This window comes from Haplochromis burtoni, unplaced genomic scaffold, assembly GCF_018398535.1.
Source record: "Haplochromis burtoni strain Fernald_Lab_line unplaced genomic scaffold, NCSU_Asbu1 Contig_61, whole genome shotgun sequence".
Lineage (NCBI taxonomy): Eukaryota > Metazoa > Chordata > Actinopteri > Cichliformes > Cichlidae > Haplochromis > Haplochromis burtoni.
The window spans coordinates 1176989-1198082 of record NW_024582422.1 but is presented as its reverse complement, the minus strand read 5'-3'; the positions used below and the strand labels follow the sequence as shown (position 1 = coordinate 1198082).

At 40.6% G+C, this 21094-nt stretch overlaps 1 protein-coding gene across 3 annotated transcripts; it reads right to left on the bottom strand.

Annotated features, from left to right (window-relative positions):
- Positions 1–116: 116 nt before the first annotated feature.
- On the bottom strand, positions 117–20789 carry LOC102313235 (Scm polycomb group protein like 2). Of its 3 annotated transcripts, none has more exons than XM_005923000.3 (15): positions 20657–20789; positions 17895–18007; positions 17394–17423; positions 16841–16911; positions 15693–15927; positions 14596–14684; positions 14262–14505; positions 9580–9845; positions 8136–8229; positions 7847–8050; positions 7601–7762; positions 5792–5920; positions 3312–3533; positions 2313–2476; positions 117–1605 (listed from the first exon to the last, which is right to left on the bottom strand). In XM_005923000.3, exons 2-15 carry the CDS (start codon positions 17914–17916, stop codon positions 1480–1482), a joined length of 2058 nt encoding a protein of 685 aa, XP_005923062.1. In that variant the 5' UTR covers positions 17917–18007; positions 20657–20789; the 3' UTR covers positions 117–1479. The 3 variants fall into 3 exon arrangements, with proteins under 3 accessions (XP_005923062.1, XP_005923065.1, XP_005923063.1); XM_005923003.3 differs by having other exon boundaries at positions 3312–3530; XM_005923001.2 differs by having other exon boundaries at positions 20528–20768.
- Between the last annotated feature and the right edge of the window lie 305 nt (positions 20790–21094).

The window sequence follows — 21094 nt, the reverse complement described above, 5'->3', positions numbered from 1 at the left end:
ACAGAAATTCTCACTTTCCTGAATTTTTAAAACATTTTCCTAAATCAGCAAAACTGACAGCGAGCTTTTATATGTGATCCTGGTTAATCAGATGAAAAAGTCAGTAACAACACATCTTTTTGTTTTTGACAGGTTTATAGAAAAGAAGAGAAAATACACAACATCATAAACACATTGTTTATCTGGTGTGATGACTTGTAATGGACAAGTGATGTTTTGCAACACTTTTTTCAAGTAGTTTAAAGAAGATGCAAGAAGGGAAAGAAATCAACAGCACTTGGATCATGTGTTGACTATTTATATGGCACAAGTCTTTAAGTAAGGGAAGAGGGTAACAGGAAGTATATTATAAACAGTATGCTACAAAATCTTGTACTAACAAAGATCACATAAACCTGAGAAATATTGTAGGTAAAGCAAGGCAGAGTTTAGTACTGGGAGTATTTGAACTAAAAGCACTGCGTTAACTATTAAAAAGAAGAACCCCCATCCCCCTTTATCTTCACATTTCTAACTTATTTCCTTAAAATATTACGTTTCTACAAAATGTACATTCTGTCGCTGATATTCATGGTTAAACCCATAAAACTGTACACATCTGTTTTCATTGCTAACAGTGATTGTAATGGTCGAAAGTGACAACACTGAGGTCGGACCGATGAGCTTAAATGACACGACTGATAAAAATATTAAGTCAAACTTAACAAAGAAAGCCCTTAGAAATGTCCGATTTGCACTTCCTAAACATTCCCATCCGTTGAAATTGATAAACCCTCAACTGGCGTGTGCTTGGGATGCAGACGGTTTGGAGACCACCGAGAATGCCTTGCAGCAGGAGCTGATTCTGCCAGACACTCGTGGGAGACATCAGAATATAACATAATCGCCTTGACGCCGACAAAGTTCAAGGCAAAGAAAGCTCGTGTGAAAGAAGTGGAATGGGTTCATATTCTTCAGGCAGGCAGATAAACCGCTATACATGATAAAAAATAAAATAAAAATAGCATTCAAACCCTGTGGAGGAATATCTGATGGATCTTTTTCTCGGTATACCAACCCTTCCTTATTGATTTAACAATAACAATTGATATAAGAAGAAACATTCACCATCTTTGGGGGATCCAAAAACCAGGATCAAAAGATTTCTCCTCCATTTAAAAAAAAAAAAAGAAAGAAAGAAAATGTGCGCACATGTGCAATGTAAACACTACGGGGATTATTTTCCTTTGGGATTTCAGAGTCAGCATGTCTATGAGAGCCGAACAGCTTTTTGTTCACTGATGAGGGGATGAGGTAATGTGTCAGCAATGCACGGCACACTTTCTCCACTCGCAAAGTTGGGATGACGTTGTAACATCTATCCGCTCCCTCCAGGTGGAGTCTGGAGTAACATGTAACCCCTGTGTGCCCCATGAGTCAGTATGCAAACGCCGGCTCTCTCGGGGCTTATTGCTCGTGGGTTCTGCCGAGATCTCGTAGTTACAGTTTGCCTTGTTTCAGCCTCTCTATGTGATGGCAGAGCTTCAGTGCGGGCCCCAGTTTCAGACCCATATACTTCATGATCATGTCGCTCCGCAGGAGCATCAGAGCTTTGCCATCAATCTCCTGTGGAAACAGACACGGGGACTTGTATTAGAAAAACAGAAACACTGTCATTAGCTTAAATAACCATGCAGTAATTTTTAAAAAAATATATATAATTCCAATTGAAAACAAATATTTTGGGGGTCTTCAGCAGTGAGTTAGGCCCCAGTTGTGGGGTTTTTATGCTGAAAGTGCATCTCGCTGCTCTGCCTCCAACCCAGAAAGTCTGCTGGGTGCACAGTGTGTTAGATAAAGACCCAGGTGACACTGCCTTCACAATCAGACACAATATCTGTCAACGGTTTTAATAAATGAATAGGAGAGTGTGCCCAAACCTTTCACTTTATCAGATTGCTGTAACAGCTGGAGTAAAATGAGGTTCAGAACTGAACATAACCATGACCATCTTTTCACAGGTGAAACGATGGAGACCTCGAGGCTTATTCTAGATCTTGTTAAATTAAGGCCATCTTTATCATCTTAGCCTGAGCTGCCTTAAATAGAGTGTTTGCAAAGTTTCCTTTCAGATTTATATCACAGACGATAGAAAACGGGCTTATTGCCGCCATCTGTGGGTAGTTGAAGATGTGCGATTGAATGAAACTGGAGAAGAAGGAGAAAAAGCAATGAAATTACAGACTTCCTTTCAAGATGGTTCTCCACAAACGAGCTCCAGAGTAAAAATGAATACAAACCATGACAATCGGATTAATTTTTCATTAACTTACATGTTTCCTGAAGAGCTCAGCGTGAGGTGCCAAAGCTGTGGGGTCGGCGTCCCTGACGAACTGCATCACCTCTTCAATGGACCAGGAGGAGGGGTTTTTGCTGGGGAACTGCAGACTCTCCCTCTCAGACGCCAGAGCCTCGGGACCTGTGGTGGAGCTGGCAGCTGCACAAAACATTGAAATGGAATTAATTTCTTCTCATGTTCAAACTCCAGTAGCAAATTACAGAGTGACTGGCAGGTTACGTTCATCTGGAACTCTCTCTCATGTCTGATTTCCATCTCAGAAAGCTGGAGCTGCCCCACTGACACAACGATCCAAGACAGCGGCAGTTTTAATCTGTAGCTACTGTTGTTTATTTGTAACTCACAAATATTAAATAAGCTATCCACAAACCGCTGATCAGGCTCCATTCATCAAAAGAAAAACCTTTTATGTGGTATTGCTAGTGATGCACAAATGACCATAATAAGAATCAAATCCTCTGAGCCTCCTAGTTGATGAACCGTTGGTAACAAGTTGTGTTTATCATGTTGGCCAAAACATGCTGGGGTCATGCACAGCTGGAGCTTCAACCTCGTACAACAGCTCACAGTCTGCTAATGTCAAAAAAAAAAAAAACAAACAACAACAAAAAACCCCCAAAACAAACTATTTGGAGGTCAAAGTGAGAGAAACAAAAAGAAGCATGTTTTATTTTCATGCCTGTTTTGGCTGTGATAGTTTCCCTATTTACTCATTTGGTATAGTAACTTCATTAACACATGGATCACTTAGGATCTGACTTTAACTTCATCAGTGGGGACTACCCATCACGCACTGCTCGCCACTATGGTGAAGTTCATGTCTGAACCATTGGAGAACAGCTGATTACAACTCTATAAGTACATGATTCATTTATGATTATGTAGATTTGCAGCAGAGCACCTTTTATATTGTGTTATTTAAAAGTCTTTTGAAAACACAGGTGTATCTGACACACACAAGCTCTCTCTCTACCTTCGACTCTTCTGAGGGGTTGTGTGGAGCTCATTTCTGCAGGGTTAGACGAAAGGCGGCGCATCGGTGTGCTGCTGCTGTGATGGTAGAGGCTGCTGGCCTGGGAGTGGTACTCCGAGAAACTCCGCATAGTCTGGGGTCGCGGGGTCATGGAGTTGGAGGCGGAGTCCATGTAGCGCTGCTCCTTTATTAAGCCGTTCTCTTCGTGGGGCAGAGTCTCTGCTGGAGAGAGAAACAACATGCACAACTTTAAAATGTCATTTTAGACAGAAAGAACACACACAGAATTGTGAATTTGCAGATCAGTGTCTGTAAAAGTAATCCCTGTGAGTCAAAAGCTCAGGGTTCAGAGACGTCTAAACGTCCACAGTTTTTTCTACTTTTGGCTCAGTATGAGGTCATACAGTGGATCTCTTTTATATGGTCATCTTAGGCGCACAGATATGGCTGCACAGTCATTGCGCGCACTGCTTGCTTAATTTTGTTTCTCTACACGTTTTAAGATGGCGCAGACACGTCCAGACGCCTTCCTGACCGCTCCGCAGGTCACATTTCATTGCGTGTTGTACTTGTATAACTATGCATGTGACAAATAAACAATCTTCAAAGTTCAACGCACAAATCGTAGCAAAAACCTAATCAGGGGGGTTAGCCTTGACCGTTGAGGGGCAGCCAATCAGAGGAAAGTTTGCCTCAATCCTTTATCACCCACATATCACCGGCTGCCTGTACCTATTTTGTCATTTTGGTTGTAAAACAAATTTTTCAGGAATTAATGGAATTTTCTTTCTAGCCCAAAATGGCCGAGTTAAAGTAATGTGAAGCACAGATGTTTGTAAGATCAGTGTTGCCAACTTAGTGACTTTGTCGCTATATTTAGCGAGTTTTCAGACCCCCTTAGTGACTTCTTTTCTAAAAAGAGACTAGCGACAAATCTGGCGACTTTCTCTGGTGTTATTGGAGACTTATTTATGACGGCTTTTTGACGTGAAAGTGCGTATCGCTCTTACTCTCAACAAGCAGCGGTGCTGCGGTGGGAACCTCGCCCGTGCCAAAGCGCTTACGGGCGGAGGATAGTCCTCCCCCAGCTGCTATCAGGGCAGGAGATTTTCACACCTATGCGTCCAAGCGGCAAATGAATCGCGCATGAGCGAAGCCGCTGCTCTCGCACTGACTGTAACGGAGTCAGTTCTTCTTTTACTGTTATGATGCTTTGTGGATCACAAGGTTTAAAACTACTTATAAACACACAAACACACACAGTAACTCCACTAGAGTGCCTATTTCGGGTCACTTTTTTCTTGGTCCAAGCTCGGATAAAGGAGGAGGATTGGAATTGTGACATTACATGACCAATTATGCAAATTAGGCGATGACATCATTTAGCGATTTCTAGCGACTTTTAGGACAGCCAATAGCGATTTTCCTTACTGAGGAGTTGGCAACACTGGGTAAGATCGAGGTGGAGCTGATTTTTCTGATTGCGTTCAGACAGTAGTAGCTTGCGAGTGCTATGCACTACCACAATACACTCTATTTCTGTAAAGCTCGTCTTCTCTTCTTTCCAAAACCATTTGAATTTTCTCTTTATCATATTTTTCTCTTTAACGGTGACTGAGTAACGATCAATTAACAAGTGTTTGTGAAATGGGCCCACTGACAGCAAAGTATTCTAGCTGGGTTCAAGAATAAAAATAAAGAAGTGGAAATGAGGATAATAGCCCCCTCCCCTCCCGTAAGCTGAAACAAGCCCAAACAGGCACTCCTAACCACATTAATATCTTAGCAGGCTCTAATTAAACACAGAGATTATGACTGTTTTCCTGGGCTTTGCACTCTTTATCTGCTTTTAATGAGGAAGTGTACTGTGAATCACAGCAGAGCTAACAACAGCAGAGCTATGGGTCACAATAGAGTGAAGCTACAGTGCTGATGTATTCAGATTCAGGCAGTGAGGACAGTGATTCAGTAACGTCACTTTACTGGGATGATTTCTAATTGTTTGTGCACTGAAGACTTCCCAGTCTGGGAACACTGGGACAGCTAAGTGAGCTCAACCAGCTCTGTTTGACAGGACCAGAATCACGCAAAGCTAGCCTAGCAGAGACCAAGAATAAGCATACAGAGTCAAAAATGTGTTCTTCTTACCAATTACAAAAAAATAAAAAAATATTTTATACAAGGTTGCGTTTTTCCACAAATTAAGGTTTCTGAATAATTTTAATTTGCTGCCATTTTCAAAAATAACTACATTACATCCTGATGTCAGCTGGTTATGACGTCACTCTGGTGTCAAAGGGCATTTTAATGAAAAAACTGATTTAGGTGTGAACTTGAAAATGAAATCAGCTTGAGGCGTTGCCCACCATCACACAAATCTGATATCATGAAAACTGAACAGTAGACTGCTAACAAACAGACAAACGTAACAGATTACATAATCCCGCTCTTCGGGATAAGATCCGTAAGGAAAGCTGTACCTTCTGAAGGATGAGCTTCAGCACGTAAATGTTTAGGAGACAGCGGCGCTGCATACGGTGGAGAGACTCCAGAGAGACTTCGTTTACTCCCTCTTGCCAGTGATGGCGCGTCCATCACCTCTTCTTTCACTGAAACACAGAAACTCACTTTAACTCACACCAGTGGTTTGTGTATAAATTACACCACCACACAAGCTCAAATATCAGTAAAAAGATGACTGTGTGGCTTCTGAGATGTCTTTAGTTCTCAGTTTGATTGCGCTGTCAGATTTTATCTACAGCCTAGTTGCACAATCTGGATCTAAAAAGACACCTGCCATTTTTATTCCAAGAGTGTCGTCACTCCACTAGCCTACATGCTTCATTGCCTGATCAGATACTTTCACACAATCCTAACAAACACTCTTAGTCCATCTGTTTGAGATCCATCTTTTGAAGAGGGCCAAATTTCTCTCAGGAGGGATCTTTGGGTTCCAAGAGCCTCTTTAGCTTTCTTGGAACCATGTTAGTGTTAGCCAGCTCCTCCCAACAGATGACGCACTCGAACTAACGGCTGTTGGCATCCCCACTCCAGCTGAAACCACACAACCGGTTACTACTGACTGTTAGTCAATCGTTAGGTGGTAGGTCCTCTGCACTGGTAGATAGTTGTGGTTTGAGCCACACAAGAAAGCAATCAGGATTTTCCCCCAATTTTTTAATCTCACTGCAGTCAGTCAGCATCTTTGATGTGTCATGCTCTCATTATTCCCACCATCCAGCAGCTGCACAAACTAAACAGGGTTAAGAAGGATTTTTTAGCAGTGGAAATGAGTCCAAAGTTGTGATATACGACTGTATACATGGACATTCCTCACAGCATACCACTTAATCTTAGACCTCAACTACTGTATGTGCAAAAACTACAGGACCACACAGGACAGAATCTATATTTCATGTTCTTTACACAGGTGAAATAAATCCCAGAGCACTACATCTGTGGCTGTAGGATTCTTTGAGATGCTCTCACCTTTCTGTGACAGGAAGAGAAACTTACACCACCTTCATTTAGATGTGCTAAGAGTTTGTCCGTCATGTTCCACTTTTTTCAACAATGGCGAATTCAAAATTCCACATTTCATTTTATATCTGAGAAAGTTTAAAGATAATCTCGCTTTTTTAATGGATGTGTGGAATTTCTTCTTCCAGATTATTGCAACATTTTTCTTTGTGGTGCAAATGAGACGTTACTCTTGCGTTACTGCTGGTTTAAAATGCAGCAGTCTGGTTTCTTACTGGTTTTAGTATTCCATCACCCTGATCCTGGCTTCTCTACCTTTCTCTAGACAGCAGAAACGTTGACCCCATATTGTTGCCCGTTCGTAGCATTAGATCATCAGGTTAGGTCTTCCTGCTGCTTCCAAAGTCCAGATTACATACGAAGATGATCAACCTTTTGCATTAGAAGCCCTTGATTGTTGAACAACCTGCCTGAGGGGGATGTGGCCACTGACATCCCTTCTTTTACTAGCCTTCCTTTTATGTAACATCTTCTTCTTATCATCCTCCATCACTTCATATCATTTTGTAATGTCCTTGAAAGTTTCACTTCTGAAAATTTCCTTGGGTATATTTTCTGTTATAGCTGATGGAGTTTTGTCTTTATATTTTTCCTCTGTTCTAAATTTTTCATTTTAAACTGGGGTTTTTTTTTGCCCTTGTGTCTGTTTTTATTTGAATTTACCATCCTTGTTTTGCTGGTTTGTCAAAGTATTCTGTAAAAGCAATTTGTAAACAGTGCTATTAAAAATAAAAAGTTGCAGGCTTTACCTGATTTCTTCCTCTCGTAAGCCGAGTAGTGGCTGAACGGCTGGCTGCTGAACAGGTTGTCGCACTGCAGATGACGACACATGGTCTCCAGGAAGCGCAGTACAAAGGAAGCACTGGAAGCTGACGGTAGCCTGACCACATGGACTCCACCATCTGTTCTCACTGTGGTGATGAGAACATGTTTTAGTATTCTATCAATCATCATGCACGGCTGCCTAAGGTGACAATAACAGAACAACTTTATACCTTTGACGACCTCCCCTCCGCCCGAGTCATTCTGCAGAGCGCTGAGCAGGACTTTAGGCTGGTATGCACAGTCTATACATGACTGGACGACCTGCTGGAGCACAGAGTTCACTGGACCTGGTCCAAAGTGGTCAGGTAGATGCTGCATCTGCTTCCTGTCCAGGTGGGGTCCGCAGTTTCCGTGCTTATTAACGTACACACACACTGAAACAACGCAGACACACTGAACTAATCAGACATTCAAATGAAAGCTTTCATTCCGTGCACCAGTAGAGCCGTTAGCGTTTACCTGTCGAAACCACTGAGTTTAGGTTGGCAGGACTTTCCTGTGGCACCTGGATGCTCGGCAGCTGTGTGGAGCCTTGGATCATTTTGGGCTTTCTCTGAAAAACAGATGTTTATAAACAATTTAACAATAAGGAATGTTAAAGTAAAGCTAATTCTTAGTTCTGGGTGTATATGTGTGCTAGGGCAGTAATTATAACCTTGATTAAAGAATTTAAAAAAAAAGTTATGAGGGTAGTGTCTGCATTATGGCTGTAAGTCTGATAAAAATGGTTAAATGTCTTAGATACATGCCCTCCTTTGCAGTGTTTACATCTTTCAGAGCCACGTTTGAAAATCCTGCTCTCACTGAAATAAACTGGGTAGAAAAGTGCACCACTGTGAGTGAAAAGGGGGTGCACCTGATGCATTACACAATAAAACATTAAAGTGATGACATGCTGCTGTAAGCTTTAAGCTCGGTTAAAGCAATGCTCAGTGTTTAAAGGTTTCACAGTGTGGACACATTACAGGCAGATTCTGAAGAGCTTTGTTTTCTTTTTATGGAAGCATACTTCCACCTTTCCAGGCTCTCACTACAAATCAAAATGTAATCTGCAAACAATCAAGGAGCCAATCACAACTGCAGTTGCATTTGGTCCATTTTGCAGAAATCATAATCACCACAGTTACCAGCTCAGCACACAGACCTTGAAAAACTGAAGCAATTTTGATGTGTAACTTTGTCAGGACACGCAGTTTAAAAGAACATTGGGGTTTTTCATGAAATTATTCAAAGATGTAAATAATGCCCTCCAACATCAACTGCTTGCTGTTTAACCACATTGTTTGGAAAATAGGAAACAAAACTCCCCGATACTGTTGTTGGGTAGTACTGTTTTCTTGAGCTTGTTGCCTAGAAAAAAAGGAATTTTTGCCACATTTTCGGTGTAGGTTTCATTTCAGGACTGCTGCGGTTGCACGGCAGTTTTCCCAGTTGTTGCATCTATTTTGTGCCTGTGAAAATGAAGCCATTATTGGCGTTCATTGATGATTGTGGACAATCGCTTTCTCATTCCAACATGGATACATTGACTGGATTTCAGTCGAGCATATAACGCTGGTAAGTCCCTCAATCAGAAGATGTTTTGGACTGTGATAAACGGTTTTAGAATCTTCAGGGTCAGAAAAGTGAAAAAAGCAACAATTTGAACATTTCGGATCATTGTCCAAAAACAAAAAGGATTCAGTGATAGTTGAACTGACGTAGCTTGTGTATTAATTTTGTGCTAATCAAGCATGTTTTCCTAAACTAGAAGATGATACCTTTCAAATTGAATTGTCATACATGAGTTTTTGCCCACTAATTGTTCTCTTATAGGCTTTTGTATTTGGGTGTGCTGTACAAGGGAAAATTTAATAAAAATGTGTGGCTGATAACAGATTAAACAGTCAAAGCTGGGCCTCACCTTGCTTCCCGGTTTGGGTCCTCTCTTCTTGTGAACTCGGGGTACCAGCTGTGTGTTTTCAGGTACAGACCCATTTTGGGCCGCGGCTGCCTCGGCCACCGCTTTGAGGAGAGCGATGGTCTCGCTCTTGGGCCGACGGCCTCTGACCCCCTTCCTGACTGGCAAAGGGGGCAGAGGATTGGGGAGTCTGTAGGGGGACTGCATGGATCGCCGACTCGGTTTAGAGGGCGACGAGGGAAGAATCTGCAGGTGCTTCGGCAGAGTAACTGCAAGAAAAACAAATGGAGTCAATGAAAATATATCCTTGGAATAAAACGTGCATAAAAATGTAAAAATAGGATATTAAAAAAACAAAACAAAAGCAAAACAGATGACATGCAGGTCATGCATATGGACAGGGTTGTCAAAGGGTGTCCCTCAGGTCAGTGCTCAAACACTACAAAAATACCTTACTGCTGCCTCCAGTACCCTCTGGACCCTGAACTGGCTCCCAGTCAAATAAACAGGAACTCATGCTGAGTTCCTGTTTTTTCTTAATTTAAAAAATAAATAAATTTTTTTAAAAAATATTCTGGGTGCCAGCCTAGGATAGCATAATGTTACTGAAAATGATACAGGGAGCGCCCCAAATCAAAATAATATTGTGTATCATTCGAACAGAAGCCAGTTTTAGACAAAGTGTTTTTGGATCCATACAAAAAAATTCACCAAGTGAAAGTTTCATGAAATGCTGTAATCTTTGCAGTTTTTGTGTTTCTCTAACCAACAGCACAGACACAACAGCTAATAAGCTACAAAGCCAGAATGACCAGTTCACTGGTTTTGGTGGGTGTTTATATGTGCAGTGATTTCTGTTTCCCCTTCTTCTAAACTCTCAACATACTGGAAAAAAACAAAACAAAAACAAAAAACTACCACATACCCACACAAAGCAACAGCCCATGTATCCAACAAGTAAATACTTGTGTTTGTGTGTGTGCTAAAGAATACCTAACAATAGCAACGTGCAGAGAAACAAGTGATAAAAATGCTTTTCAAGGTTCTACACAGACCAAATAGTGGTAGGGAAAGACTTTTTCCAGCTTTTAAAGTAGTCTCGGGGCTCATGTATGACACAGAAAACTAAAGAGGGCTTTAAGTCTTTCATCTGTTCTGTGGTTTATAATCTTATCCGCTATATAAGGAGTGCTGGTGCAGTAGAGACTACACTGAGCAGCTTTTATGTAAACATATATTCTTCCATGTAAACAGGTACGTAGTGAAGAATATAAATCCCATTCCTCCTCCTCTTTCCTGCTGCTGCTTTCCTCCCCTCCCACTTGCAATTCTGTCCATTTCATCCCAGCCTCCCTAACAGACACGCACACAAACGTAACAGGCCTCCATACTGATCTGCAGCTTCACACACAATACACCGCTCGTCTCCTACGACTGTTGGCTCGGGGCTTCTGACGCTCTCATTTCTGAACTTAGCCGCAGTCTACAAAGAGGACCACGTCAAAAAGTAGACATTAAGATGATATAGAAGCGCCGTAGAAAGGAAATCGATCCAGATCGAGCATGTTGTGTGTGTGAAGCAACAAACTCACAATCAGAGGCAGTGCAGGACTACCGGTCTACTTCTTATTAATCCAACTGTAAAAACAATGGCTGTGGAGCATTTCCTGTCACCAGCTCTGCATGTTGAAGTCAGGAATGAGGGAAACTGAGGACTTGTTGACGGGCAAATCATCCCAGATAATCCTCCTTTCTAACTTAAATATTTACCACAATTTACAAAACGACCTTCATGTTTCACGTTTTATTTAATATGAGCTAAAACCAGCAGCTGACACCAGAAAGTTATCAGGAAAGTTCCCTGCAGTCACAGATTGACCACTTTCTACAGCCAGAGGAGTCACAGCCTGCTGGCCATTGGAGAAAGTGCAGGTTTTAGGCATTGGCCAGAAGCTCCGTAATAAATGGGAGCATGCAGATTGTTCAATGGTTCTTTAAAAATTTAAATAATTATTTAAAACAGCTTGTAGACAAAAAGTCAGTTTAGTTTTTGTAAATACAGTCTCAATTTCAAAGCATTTTAACTGTTCTTACACTGAAGCCAATTTTATCCATTAACCATCACTGCATGCTGATAGGACGGTTAAGGACTGTGGTGGTTGAAGAAGTGTGAAGATATGTGTGAATGTGTGTGTGAATGGGTGAATGACTGAATGTAGTGTAAAGCGCTTTGGGGTCCTTAGGGACTGAGTAAAGCGCTATACAAATGCAGGCCATTTGCCATATCTTACACCTATCAAAATCCACCCAAAAAAATCCACAAACAAAAGCTGTTGGTGCTATGGTTAGCTACAACTTCACAGCATCCCATTAATTCTGGGCCATTTCATAACATTCGCCTATGACACACACAATACACCCCCACCACCCACACACACCCACCCACAAAAAAAGAAGGACATTTCTGTGCTTTATCTGCTTGTCCTCTAGCTAAACTCTGACTTTCCACTTTAATGCCATATGGATTCATTTATAAAGCCTTCCGAGAGTTTAGTGAAGAAATACCCACCGCCTTTGTTTAACAACACAACTGAATAACCACCAAAACCACCAGCCCAGCCTAAGATGGCCATAATCACAACCACACAACTGAAATAACAACGGTAAAATGGTAATATTCATCCACTCTCCTCAACCAACATATAAATCAAGTATACCGCTTTGAGGTTTGAGCCTTTCAGCATTACTGCCACATATAGTTGCCACACTTACAGTTTGATTATTTGTTGCATTAATTCCCTTTACTTTTTCTTTTCAGTTACCAATCTGCTGCTCCCTTGTTGAGGGTGGAGCTGTTAATAAGAGGACCAAACCATCCTCTGCAACAGCATGGGGCCAATGGACTTTCTTTGCATGAAATTTAGTGAGTGTTCCTATAGTTTAACCCCTTTTTGTTTAGAATGGTTTGCTCTGCTACTTTATAGTTTGTTTATTTATGTTCTTGTTTTGTACATTTTTAGGTCTATACCTATTTCATATTCTTGTGTACTTCTGATATATTTTTTTATTTTCTTGGGTTAAATAAAACCCTTTCTTCACACTCGCCAAATCTGAGCATTAGTTAGGTAGTTTTTGGGTCAAGGCGCGGTGACTGAGTGGGTGAGTTCTGTGGAAGTCTACAGAGAAATCATCAGCCCTGAGCTCTGTAAACACTTTCCTGATGAGTTCATGGGCTCATTTATTTTGTTTCACATTGAATAAAACATTAGGTTCATTTTGTAAAATTACAGTTATTTTAATGGTTAGAAAAGCAAAACAGTTAACAATCTTGTCTGACAAATCATTAGCCAATCGGCATGTAGTTTTTTTCTTGTCACATTTCAAAAAACCAAGATGGCAATGATGAAAACGCTCATCTCTATGTTTAATGACGGGACTGCACTAATTAACAGGTGAGATCACAGTGGCTCACATCCATCTTTTATAGTGTTTATGGGGACAGCACAGTGAGAACTGCTTGTCTAGCTCAGCTAGTTTGATGGAAAATCTGCTTGGGAGTGTAGTGGTTTAAGCATTTGCCTAACAAGCAAAAGATCCCTGGTTCAATCCTGGAAGAAAGTAGGATTGGGATTGCATTAGGAAGGTCACCAAATCAAACATGTGGAGCAATGCCTTATGAATAAGCAAGCAGCCAAAAGTAGCTGCTTCTTCACTTATGAGTCATTGATCTGGGAAGCTCATCTCACATATATCCGGCAAGCAGCACATTCTGAACAATTTGTACATGTTTCATAGTTTTATTTTTACTGTGCTGTGGTGAGGCAACAGTTAAGAAAGATAGCAAGTTCATTCAATATCCAGCTCTTCTGCCAATGCAGCGATCAGCTGCAGACATTCCTCTTGAATTGAGTGTAAGGTTGCCATGTATGGAGACAGTTTGATACAGTATGCATTGTGAAGATATAGACTGAAAAAGTAATCTTAAGGAACTTCACATGAAGACATGAAACCTATGGGTGGATGTATTCCAGTTTGAGGGAAATACAAATTATCCAATTTTCCAGACAGAAATGGTAAAATGGAGGGTTACTGGAAGATTACATTTTCCAGTAATAAAATGGGAATGTTTGCAGCTGTGCTTTTTAAGCAGTACACCTGTGACTGTGTCCTCTGATTGGTTGGTCCCTGTCACTTGGTGGTTTATATTTTTTCTTTCCTCTCATCTCTCAGAGAGAGGTGGAAGAAGTGTAAAAGACCTTTATATAACTTCTAAGAGCCATAATATCACTCACTGAAATCCATATTCAAATCTATATTCATGCACATATCCAAATCTGTTATTCTTCTAAAATATGTGCATTTATATGTAATGTAATCACACATACAGAGGCAAACCTCAAGTCTTTTCTACTGTGTGCTCAGCACCTGTTAAAAATTACCCTGTGTATATTTTCCTCTGTCAGACTAAGCAACAAGACAACATGATTAATGTTAATTGCGTTTATATTTATCTAACTGTGGGTGTAATTTCCGGGCTGGTGTGTGGGGGAGAGGAGGAGTGTGCTGCAACTAAATGAGCATGAATGAAAGATTGATTGCAAACAATAGCATCTGCCTCAAACCGCATTATTTACAGCAGTGAGGAATGCGCAGATGTCTGCTGCCCCCTACAGTCGAAGACTTACCACTGTTGCCGGGTGGCTGAAGGCTGTGCTTAGTGAGGGAGCACCAGCCTACCGGGAAGATGTCTCGGGAGTCGTACTTGCACCAGTAGTCAAAGGCGCCCCGCCAACCGTCAAACATGATGAAGACCTCATCGCCCTTCACTTCTCCAATTGTGGCGGGGCAGATGAGGTACGGGTTCTTCTTGTCCACCGCCTCCAGCTTCATGCCTGGCTTAAAGCTATTCTGAGGGGGTCTTGGTGGTTCCTGGAAATAAAGGCAACGTCCTCATTCGTCATTGCAGCAGCTTTTAAATACTTTATACTTTTTTAAAAGGTTTACAGAGGTAATACAAACCTTTTTAAAGGCTGTTACTGGTGCCATCTCTGCTCCATTTAAGGTTCTCAGCAGAAACATGGGCCAAGAGGAGGCATTCATCCGAAATCCTGAAAAGACAGGAATTTAGGCTTAAAACCAAGTTGAACTAATGCAGAAGACAGAAGTTACTGTTATTAGTAGACCTTGTCAGTGCTGCTTGTTAGGCAGCATTATGGTATGTTCACATCAAAATTCCACTTTGTCCATACAAATGTTTAGACCTTTCTGCAACCCCTAAATATTTTCCCCGAACAGTCAACGGAAGCACTTCAATGATAGCTGGAACAAATAACATATTTCCAGAACATACCAGAAAGTCCGAAGATTTCACCCACTTTTCTCCGAGCTCGCTCATTTTCTACTGTCTAAAAGCGAAATTGAATCAAGCAACTCTTGTTCTCCACTTTGTTGCCATCAGTCGAGTCAGCAGCTTGTGGGCTGACAGGCTTTTAAACACAGCAACAAAAGAGTTTGTCTGCATTTTAAATCACGCATTTGAATCATGTTAACTTGTATCTTTGATCTACAGATAGATTATGTATCGAGTGTTTAATAAAATAGACTTTTTTAAAAATACTGTGACGTAAGGCGCTCGTTGTGGGAAGTTAGTTTATTAGGTTTCAGGCTGCTCTAAATGCTCAGCATCAGTTTTTTCTACTCTTTAATACTGATGATGTAAATGAGACAGGATATTCCTAAAATAGTCAATTTAGGCACACAGCTCTGTTGCTAAAAAATCTTCTGTTTGTGATGGGTAGCTAAACAGAATACGCACTAAAACAGCTTGTTTCAGACAAAAGATAAACTGGGGGTCTGCACAGAGGCCCAATATGAGCTAAATAAAAATGTACAATATGATGAAAGCAATCCTGTCACCATGTATTGCTATTTTAAAAATATTCCAAACATAATTCTTCACATGTCTGACATTGTCTTGACTTCAGGTTGTAACAAAGTCAAAATAATGATGTCATGGGAGTTAAGTCTTCCTTATTGAATAATTTGCAGCTCATGTTGTGTGTATTGTTACTAAAGATAAAATCAAAACCTTGTATGTGCTTCTTTCCAATCCTTACCCAGCGGTGGCTGCAGCATATCTCCATTCTTCTCACAGGTGCCGATAGGCTGGATATCAGAGGAGTCGACTAGTCTCCAGAAGTCATTGCTGTTATCACTGCCGTCCAGACGGAGGCGCAGACGGACCCCAGTAATACCCATCACTGTGGCAATGCAAACTGAGGTGGAGTTGCGTGGGTCGTGAGCTTCAAGCTTCATTCCCACCTTGAAGTCGTTGGTAGGTGGGACTCTAACCTGAAGATAACAGAAAAATGTCACGAGTGTGGTTGCTGTAATCACAGCAAACAAGGATGTTTTTGAACTCTCTATGCAGTCTAACAAAAGCTGTCCCAGTACACCCAGTATGAGGTGTTGGGAGCATAAAAAACAAGTATCCAAATGAAGAGAATTTACTGAATCACTGTTACTAGCTCTGCTGTGATTCACAGTACACTTCCTTGTTAAAACCACATAAAAAGGGTGCAAAACCCACACAAACAATCACAATCGAGGGCTTGTCTAGACCTGTATTTGCTTAGATTCTTAGATTCTACTAAAGTAGCTCTGAATGATTTACAATTCAAAATAATCCTTATTTATCTTACACTAGCCTATCTTACACTTGGTGCAGGCCCTCTGTTTGTCCTGTCTGAAACAATTGATCTGATTGGCAGGTCTAAGCAGCATGTAACTGGGACTGCTGCACTCACACTCAGACAGCCGCGTACCGGTCCAGAGTTCATGCATGAAAACAGTCTTTCAGCCCTTCATCAGACCGTTGAAACATTTAGTCAGTGCACCATTGATGTGACCCAGCTGATTAACATCGGCCAAAGCCATTTATAAACTTCATCTTATTTCCCGATTCCAGTGTCACTCAACGAGGCGATATCCCTTACATTTACATTTTCCTCTAAGACACTGGGTCTATATTCATGCAAATGGACCTCAGCAAATGTTTCACTAGACTAGCTGGGGCTCACTTCCTCCAAGGCTGAAAACTGCAGGTCCAGGTTACTCTGGAATGTTTTCTTGAGAACAACTCCAGAATGATCACAGTTTTTGTTATTTCAAATAAATACATTTGTCAGTAATCCTGCTAACACACAAACCAAACCAGTCACATGACCATGGCTTTGGTAGCATTTATAAACTCAGGAGGACATACCTGACGAAAACAGGTTGCTGGTGCTGGTATCGATGATGTTTCCTTGAGATATTCTTCCCAGCTAAAAGCATCTAAAGAGAAACAACGAGAAAGCGATGTGAGAAAGTGAAAGTGTATTTCATCTATTAAATATATGAATTATGAAATATTACAGAAATGAATATCCGTGTGCAAAAGCTTGAAATAAAACTGTTTATCAGTGTGTGAAATGTGACATTATACCATGATTTTAGTCCATCTATACAAGCCACACAACTGAGCTTCTCATTTCTTAAAACACTGAGAACACAATCTCAATAATGACAAGAAATGAAGAACATCTCTTGTGGATGTTTAGCAGTATGTGATACAAACAAACCTCTCTCTGTTGCAACGGCTTGTCATTAAAAGCTCATGAGGAAGTTACATAAAACAACTATAATCCTGCTCTGATTACATAAATACCTATTAGAGTGCATCTTGTGTTTCATCAACTTCATCATGTCTGAGAGTTAAACACGAGAATGAAGTGAATCCTTTCACAATTTTAAAAAACAACTTGAAGGGGTCATACCTGATTTCTCTTTTTTGGCTTCTTTCTGATCTAAAAATTACAAAGACAACAAGAAAACCCTTATATCTTACTTCAGGCAATGTAGGCATTACAATACATTTTCCTTATAAATTTAACTTATATTACAAGCTTTAAATTACAGTCTGAACACAGAACATATTCATAATTATGGAATGCAATAGAGTATAGGCACCCTCTGTTAATTATAGCCATTTTATAAACAAAAAAAGTTAATTTTTCTAGGATAAGTGAAGCCCCGATTAATAGAACTGGTTAGAATATGAATTTAGTCACAATATGGGTGGTTTTCCTTTTTGGCTCAAGCCAAAACTTGTTTGGGTGGGCGCCACATACCCTACAATCTGTGTAACAAACATTTACAAACATCTGAGGGAAACTACTACCAGTTTTTTTTTTTTTACATTATGAAAAAACCCCCATTTTTTTCCATTTTGTATAAGCACAAGTACCAGCTTCCTCAAACAAATGAAAGGTCCTTGCCTTTTAGCGGCGTTTTCCCCATGGTGACAGATGACCAATGTGGCACTTTTATGGTGATGAACAAGGTGCCAGATGATCAACCGACTTGCTTCCGTATTCTCTGAAAGTTTGTCCTGAAAACACAAAAATGGATCATTTGGGACAGAAACAAGACAGAAATGCCTTAAAAATATTGAAATAACAACAAGGCAATTTGTCCAAAGCAAAACATCCAACTCGAGGGAGTGTTCGAGCTGAAAATTCCAATTGTGAATTTAGGAATTCCAGCTTCCCACTTCAAATGTTACGTAGCATAAGACTCAAAGAGAGGAATAAAAGATGTGCAATTTAGCAAATGAGAAACTGGGATGGACAACTAAAACCTGACTTATTATACTCCTTCTACATCTATTTGCGCAGGTATTTGGCTACAGAGAGTGAAGTATTATGGGTATTTAAGAAATGCAGACGACTGCCTGCAGAGCAGACCTCTAAAAAAATGAATAGAGAAAAAAAAACGACACACCAAACTAGTATCTGGACTGAATATCTGGCAAATATGACATCTTTGTTTTGTGTTAACTTCATCGAGAAGAAGCTAACACAGCATGGAAGAACGGTCAGGTTTGGGGGTCAGGTTTTTACTGTTTGGGAATGGTCCCAGTCTTCCTCAGTGTCAGAGTACCAGGTTATTTATTGATCACAGACAGATATTTGGTATCAGCAGATATCAACATCTATGGTAGTGATATCAGAAAATGAAAATCTTGATTGGTACATCCGTTACAGCAGAATGAAAGAAAACAAAAAAACCCAAACATGAATCCTCCTGATCCTCGAAGCGGTAACGCCACCATTATCAACATGAAGTGACAGATCCATGTTGGAGTGAGTGAAGGTATTCAGCCATGAAATCAGGGCAATGCAACAGGTAGAGCCCACATGGCACGTATTTCACCTAATGCCTTCTTAAATCTCTACCATCCAATCTAAATTTCTGTGCACCTCAGGTTTGTTGCAGCAGCCTTTTTTGGTGCCGTGATGTTCCCTCTCACTCTCTTACATGATTAGCATATTGATAAATGGTTGTTACTTCTGCTTGATCCATCAGAGATTTCCCCTAATTTGCATAATTTCCAACTGGCTGTAGGGAACTGAAAGGGAATGTTACCTGTTAAGTACAATATGTATATTAGTACTGAGCAGTTATTAATAATATCCCTGTGCACCTTTAAGGCTGAGACAGACTGGAGGGTGAGACCTTTTCTTTCAGTGCATATTAACTTTAATTATCTTTACCTTTTTTTTACTGCAGCTACTCTGTGGGCACTGACTGTAACAGTATTTGTGAACTGACACAATAAAAGGCTGAACAGCTTTTGTTCTGAGGTTTCGAGAGTCTGTCTCTGTCTATATTAACCATCCCTGTGTTATTCTTTTAGAGAACTAATGTGCAGATGTTAATTCCAGCTGTTCCTCAGCCTGCTGAAATAATCACAGCAGCTGCTGCTTATGGGTTGGAACAAATTAAACTTCTAAATATTAGCGTTTAGTTCATTATGCTCCTTTTTATGTGAGATCATTTACAATTGTTTACATCTACAGTCATCTCAGAGAGAGAGGAGATGCCAGCATCTGAATAGGGACTCAAATCAGCAGACCTTAAGTTACTAATCAGCTCAACTGACATTTAGCATTTAATATGCTAAAAAACCAGTTGATTCTGAGGAGGTCAGGCATGAGCTTATAGTTTTAAAGGAATAGTGGAGATGTCCCTAAAAATAGCCCACATAGTAAAAGTATGAAGATAGGCAAAGGATACTGTGGTTAGCAAAACGGAAATCAACCTTTTTTCGTAAAGTAAAAAACCATCAGAACCTCTTTCGCGTACAGTATTGTGGTTTTCCAGTAATGGGTCACTCCCACGGAGACAGGAAGCCTCGTACAAGGTGGGTTTTTTTCATGAGGTTCAGCTACAACCGGGCCTGTGGTGGGACAGCCCATACGACACAGTCTGCAACTTTGTGTACATTCCCTCAGTTTCATTCCCAAAACATCTGTAGAATGTAACTAACTCCACCACCAGGAGTCCCGTAAGTTAGTGAGTTTGGTATAAAGAAAGCACAACAGCTGTTCTAGGTCAGCAAATAAAAGCTGCGTGCCCTCCCCTCAAATTTACAGTAGAAACACGGTCTCAGTCATTGAGGTAATATTAGCCACGCTGAATGCCTATTATAATGACGCTAATAACGCCCCGCCTATGAGCTAAATTAACGTTACATCGACCCAAGAGGTTATTATTCACAACACCTACATTTATAACCTCATAATTACCTACAGCCAGAACTACATTTTCTAATTTTTACTCTCAAATCAGCTGGTTATGTCGCCTCACCCACCAGCCTTTTAATGTTAACTTGGATTGTAACAGCTAGCGAGGCTACATGTCGAGGCAAGAAGGTATAATTTAATTAATTTATCATAACGCCGAGTTTTAAAGTGTTCCATATATGATGTATATATGATATATGATGCATCTCTGCTCTCTGTTGTGTAACATTAACGGTTTCAGGTAATAGTCTAGGCCCAATGTTGACAACTGGAACTGCTTGTATGTTAGCTACCGCTGCTGGCTAATAACTAGGTTGGCTAACCTTAGCGTTAACCCTCTGAGAACAGTTTCTTCCACAGTATCGGAGAGAATCGCACGTAGGCAGGATTGAGAAGCTTCCACGGATAATTTCCCCAAACTCCAACTCATTCATTCTGAAGTATTAACTTACAAGTGCCTTCTTTTTTTGACTGAAGATCCACTTTTTTTCTATTCGTCAGCTGCCATTTTTTCACGAATGTAGTGTATCCTTACACGTACGTAATATATGCCAAAGATTGTGCTGAGAGGAGAGTACAGCTACGACACGGGGACTGACTGCAGGAGGAGTAGTTCACTGGCCAATGAATTCGCTTGCTGCTCACAGTAGTAGCCAATCAGGAAAAGACTCAAATAATTTGTCCAATAAGAATCCGGACTGCATTGGCTGTAGTTTCAGCTTCAAAAAACTTGTATGAGTGATCCACTTCAGCGTTCCTTCCTCTTTACAGGGTCTTTCTCCTGTGTCCCCCAGCTGTGCTTCAAAACTGAAAAACTGTAAACATGTAAGAAAACGCCTCGAATAAACAATGTAAGATAAGTGGTCTGGTCTTTAAATACGTAAGGCCAA